This window comes from Notolepis coatsorum, assembly GCF_963971535.1.
Source record: "Notolepis coatsorum genome assembly, chromosome: 12".
Classification (NCBI taxonomy): domain Eukaryota; kingdom Metazoa; phylum Chordata; class Actinopteri; order Aulopiformes; family Paralepididae; genus Notolepis; species Notolepis coatsorum.
In genome coordinates this window covers 49,601,499-49,607,503 of record NC_140176.1, presented here as the reverse complement: position 1 = coordinate 49,607,503, position 6,005 = coordinate 49,601,499, and the positions used below count along the sequence as shown (strand labels likewise).

At 40.2% G+C, this 6,005-nt stretch overlaps 1 protein-coding gene across 2 annotated transcripts in view; it reads right to left on the bottom strand.

The window, feature by feature from the left end:
• Positions 1-5,246: 5,246 nt before the first annotated feature.
• The window catches only part of LOC311237742 (glycine--tRNA ligase-like), a 60,521-nt gene continuing 59,762 nt past the window's right edge, over positions 5,247-6,005 (bottom strand). For both annotated transcript variants that reach the window (XM_084325718.1, XM_084325719.1), the window contains exon 17: positions 5,247-5,550. In XM_084325718.1, coding sequence (XP_084181844.1) covers positions 5,437-5,550 — 114 coding nt within the window. In that variant the 3' untranslated portion in view covers positions 5,247-5,436. The remainder of the gene's footprint in view (positions 5,551-6,005) is intronic.

Sequence of the window (6,005 nt, the reverse complement as noted above, 5' to 3'; positions counted from 1 at the left end):
TGCGAGCGGTTAAAGGTGAGCGCTGGATGTATTTATACTTCGCCCATTGCCACTGAGTGAGGGGTGGGACAGTCTGGGACTGCTGATGGTACAAATTACTTGATTATAGAGGGAGGTCTATAGGAGGTTCTGCAAACTCAGTTGTTTGGTGGCTTCCAATCAAGGAGAGCAGCGAACAAAATCAATAAAAAAATCAAAGGACATCTGTATGATTATTTGCATGCGTGTACTGCTTATTGACACATTGTATCCTAAAAGGACCATATAAACCAAAGGTCACGACTGAAGCAGCCAGATTAACAGATTTGAAAGACAATTCTATATAGGCATATTGCCGTTCATTGCAATTATATATATATTAACTTTTTTCAAATTTGAAGTGTGTGTAGTGTGTGTCATACATTGTGGGACCCTCCATTTCTTTGAGCTGTGGCCAAAACAGATCCATGATGTGCACTGCCCACTAGTGACAACAATACAGAATACAATACAACACAGTGTAACTGCATTCTTATTAATGGAGATGGTCATTGAGCAATAACTCACAACAGGCAGTGATATAGTTATTATATCGCAGCTAAGGGGCTGTGATATAAATTAATAACCATATATGCCACGGCCGGAAGTGAGATATTGCTTTTATAAAACGGTTATCAAGTAGGCTATCTATGGCAATATGAAAGTAAGACACTTAAATTTAAATAGTTGTTAGTAAATAATAATGTAAAAAATAAAATAGGCCCTCCTGGTTGCCTGCACTGAAAGGTTGCTATGCAACATACACAATAACAACTAGCTGGCATTCTTTTTTTCATCACAAGCTAGTGTTATATTGATTCATTATTGGTTTATTTACATTCAATGTTGTTATTTATTGTGCCCCCACTGAAAAACTGTGTCACACTCCACCAAAGTGGCTTTCTATAGGGCTCTCCAACACAGAGACACAGGCAGAGATGGTATAAACAGCAGACCAGTTTATTGACGAGGTGGCAAGATGGTACAAGCCAGAGCAGATGGAAGCTTGTCATGACAGAAGCTCTCCTCAGTGTTGAAACTGGTCATGACAGAAGCTCTCCTCAGTGTGTTGGAGCTTGTCATGACAGAAGCTCTCCTCAGTGTGTTGGAGCTTGTCATGACAGAAGCTCTCCTCAGTGTGTTGAAACTCGTCATGACAGAAGCTCTCCTCAGTGTGTTGAAACTCGTCATGACAGAAGCTCTCCTCAGTGTGTTGAAACTCGTCATGACAGAAGCTCTCCTCAGTGTGTTGAAGCTTGTCATGACAGAAGCTCTCCTCAGTGTGTTGAAGCTTGTCATGACAGAAGCTCTCCTCAGTGTGTTGAAGCTTGTCATGACAGAAGCTATCCTCAGTGTGTTGCAGCTTGTCATGACAGAAGCTCTCCTCAGTGTGTTGAAACTCGTCATGACAGAAGCTCTCCTCAGTGTGTTGAAACTCGTCATGACAGAAGCTCTCCTCAGTGTGTTGAAGCTTGTCATGACAGAAGCTCTCCTCAGTGTGTTGAAGCTTGTCATGACAGAAACTCTCCTCAGTGTGTTGAAACTGGTCATGACAGAATCTCTCTTCAGTGTGTGAGGATGGCAGATTTAAGCTGTCCATTGATTACTTCAATGTGCAGCCACATCTGCTCCCAGATCTGATTAGCTTGACCCAGGGCAGGAGTGGCTGATCCCAGATCTGATTAGCTTGACCCAGGGCAGGAGTGGCTGCTTAAACCAGCCAACCCCACACCACAGTAATGTTAGGCTAATGTGTTTTTCCTCAGACACAGAGTGATACTGACTTGTGAAAAGGAATTAGAATCATAGCTGTGGGTATATGCTTGTTATACCATGGCTATGAACCAATCAGATTGCTTGATTTGAGCTATCCATTTTATAAGACATTTCAATCAATGGAAAACTATCTGAATTAGGTATGTGGTTTGTTTGAAACAAATGAAAAGATCAACCAAGACATACTGTATTCTCAATAGGTATCAAATGGTGAGAACAAAACCATTATGACCAATAGCCTGTTAAAAATCTAATTGAACGCTCTCATTTCCATACAGTAACATTTTCTTTTTTTGATCCACTTTTTCTCCCATTTTCTATATTTTCTCCCATCCCAATTTCGTATCATCCAATTCAACCCTCCCCTGTCACGAACGCTGTTTCTTGCCTCCCACAAGCCGGCTGCAATGTGGACTAAGTCATACATAGCACAAGTCCCCTCCGGTACTTGAGGTAACACTGTGGCGTCGTTAGCCCTGGGCTTCCGGGGCTTTAGCCCTGGGCTTCCGGGGCTTTAGCCCCGGATGTTTTTCTCTTAGCCCCGGACCTAAAAAAAAAAATTAAAAAAAAATTGTTTACATTTTTTTTTTTATGTCAGCATCCCCATTGACTGTGCTGAATGTTTGTTAGTGTTTGGTCTTTTTTGTTGGTTTTTAGTACTTTTAATCCATTTTTAGTAAGTAGTTTTCATTTGATCCTATCATTCTTTCATTCACCGAGTTGTGGACTTGAAGATGTGCACTTTAACACAGCAGCACCTGGAGCCATCCATACCCATGTCCAGTGTCCACTGACAAAGACATGCTCATGATACTGTGATAAACTATAATAAGCTTTAATCGAACCCTGGTTCATTTCCTCGGATAGTCCGGTTGGTTTGGGGTGGTGTGAAAGCTCATTCACTCTTGCAAGTGAACCCTGCTACACCTCAGATCCTTTGCTAAATTAAACACTTGTCAAAACCATACACTAATTTATAAAAACTACATTTTGTTACCATATGAAACACACGTTTCATATTGACTCAATTCTGTTTGAACCAGTTACACACACTGCTGTGCTTAACCTAAAACACATTTAGCAATTCTACTTCTCAGTGATTAGAGTACTGTAAGTGAAGTACGCAGAGAATGTGCAAATATACAATACATTCACCAAACACTACACAAGACCAATGCTGTAGAGTAGACTGATGAAAATATAATTTATTTATCTACATATACCCAAATCAATGATGCAGACTGCTAAAAAAACATTTTCTGTCCATATACCCAAATCAATGATGCAGACTGATGAAAATATAAATGTTCTCTCCATATAACCAAATCAGTCAACATTTCAACATGGAGAATCACAACAAAACATGTCCCAGTTTTCATGCTACTATGTGCATAACACTGTAAGCTCAGCAAATATCAGACAAACATAAAATACTGTATCCAGTACAGGTTAAAATTACAGTAAAACAAAAACAATTTTGAAAAAATGTAAATAGAGTACAGAAAATACTAGACATTATCTCTTTGCCTATGGATCTGGCAAGATAATTTTTTGTTGTGATTCTCCATGTTGACTGATTTGGGAAAATGGGAGAAAATGTATATTTTCATCAGTCTGCATCATTGGTTGTCTTGTGTAGTGTTTGGTGAATGTATTGTATATTTTCACGTTCTCAGTGTACAGTACTTCACTCTCTTTCCATTTTGGTTGAAGACAGGTGAACTCACCTGCTGCATTTTTATAGTGCTTAAACCTGATTGGTGTATCTACAATTAAGCAATGGTGTGTTTGTGCATCTGATGGCTGTGTTTAACCAATTGGCTCATATGTGTGGTAATTTGACATTCTGTGTCTAATGTAATGGAAGTGTGTTTAGTGTTTTGAAAATCACTGTGTGTATTGTTTTGCAAAAAGTGTGAGGCTGACATTGTGCTTATAGGGGTGCAAATCTGGGCCTACGTTTTGCTCCTTGAGTGTAAGGTTTTGATAATTGTGTAATACTTTTGATTTGAGTGTTTATGCAATTGAAGAAAACTGTAAAGACTAGAGATGAACTTTTTATTTCTTTTGTACATAGGCTGTGCATAATGTTTGTTTGTTTGTTTGCTTATGTGTATGATTCTTAACTGTTTTTATTTTGTTATTGGTGTATATGTGTGTATGTATAGTATATGTATATATATTATATATATATATGTATATTTGTACTCCTGTTGGGGCCTCTTGGACCAGATCAATGTTTTATCTGGCAAAATAAAGGTTAAATAAATAAATAAGAAACTGATGATTTGGTCCTGTTAACTTTGAATTTTCTATGGGAACTGCCCAGATCCCTCTCATGGACCTCACTTTGAGAACCTCTAATGATTCGAGTTCTTCAGTATTCATCTCTAATTACTCAAAAATTGCGTATTTCTGTGTTTAAAAAAAAAAAAAAAAAGGGGGGGGGGGAGCCCCCCTCCACCCCCCGGGCTGAAGCCCCCAATGTTTTCTAACCCTAAAAACGCCCCCGTAACAGCAGTCTCATCTTTTCACCTGCGCAGCTCGATCTCTGTGTCGAGGAGTAACGCGTGGGAGGCTCACGCTGCCCCCGACACTTCCTGATTCTACTGCGCAGGCGCACCAACCGACCTGTAGGAGTCGCTGTCCACAACGCCCGATCTCCACCCATCAGTTTCCCACCCCCTAATACGGCCAATGTGTATTAGTACGGACGACCAGCTAAACTGAAAGCAAATGTGGAGCGCTGGGCTCGCCTGTTCGTCTCTGCATTCGTGGCGAGCGCCTTGCCCACTACGCCACGTAGCCGCCCCCATACAGTAACATTTTCATGTGTAATTACTAAACTAAATATATGTTCATAGAAACTATGAATATTGTGAGAAAGAATGTTTGTTTTTATATTATGATTTATTTGTGTTTATAATATAGATTTTTAAACCGTATCCAACAACCTGACCAGTAAATGTCCAGCCAAGGTCAGGGGAATGATAGGCCTATAGGCAGCAACAGGATTAGCAGTGTCAAATGTTTTTATATTTTTTATATCATATTTTATAATTATGCTGTAATTGTAGAGAAAGGGAGATGCTATATAACAAATTTTTTTTTGATGCAGATCATTAAGGCACAAACACAAGTTTTCTACGATAAACACAGATATAACATTTATGGACTTTTGCATGATGCACAAGCCCAACGTACCTATGCTCATAGATGTTTTCTGTTTTTATTACCACTGCTACTGAAAATCCATTGGGAGCAGAGTTGCGCAGGAGATTATAGAGCTGTAGCAGAATAACCAGGACACCAGGAGTAGTTTCTCCTACAGACCTGTTGCTTCAAGACAGCTTCAAATAACTAAATAAAAAAGTTCCTGCATTCAAATGCTGTTACATGCAAGACATTATTAGGCAAGTGTTATAAAATACATGTACCTCAAAGCACAAGGCTTCAATAAGTTATACTTTATTTCTAAATAAGAAACGTTTCCATTTAAATTGCATGGCTTCATAATATGGAAAACCCTGACATGTATAAACTTATGGCTACAATTCTTTTGATCCAAAAGCAAGGCCCGTGGATTTAAAATCTTTCGGTTGACCTAGAAGTTGAAATTAGAAGGGGTTCGTGAGTCCCGGCTTATTCTTTCTTGACGGTCTCCTGTCCTCCGAAAATGGGGTACTTGCTCTCCACCTGCGCCCAAGTCAACGCACCGTTGGAGAGATCTCTGACGATCACTGGCAACTCACTGACCTGTGGAGAGAGAACAGACGTTTACTGTACAACGGGCAAACTCTCTCTCGGGGCGGTCACTTTTAGTTCTAAAATCGAACTATTGTTTGAAGCCTTGTAAAATGTTAAGTGCGAACTGTAATTATGTGTTCAAAATTGATATTAATTAGCCAATATTCAGACACCTTCCTCCCCAAAACTGTTATTCTCTGTCGCTGCACATCTGCCTCTATGCCTCTCCTCTCCAGGCCCGGATTGGCCATCGGGAGAGTCGGGATGATTCCCTTCAGGCCGCCTGCTTGCCTTAATGCCTGATTTGACCTGCAGGCCCTGTAATCATGGCCAGTTATCAAAACACAGCACCAACAAACTAATTCTCTCAACTGGCCTGCAATACAAATCAAACACACCTCACTGTGCAGCAGCACCGGACACTGGGTCGGCTACAGCGTTCTCTGCTGCTGCACCTGCATCGC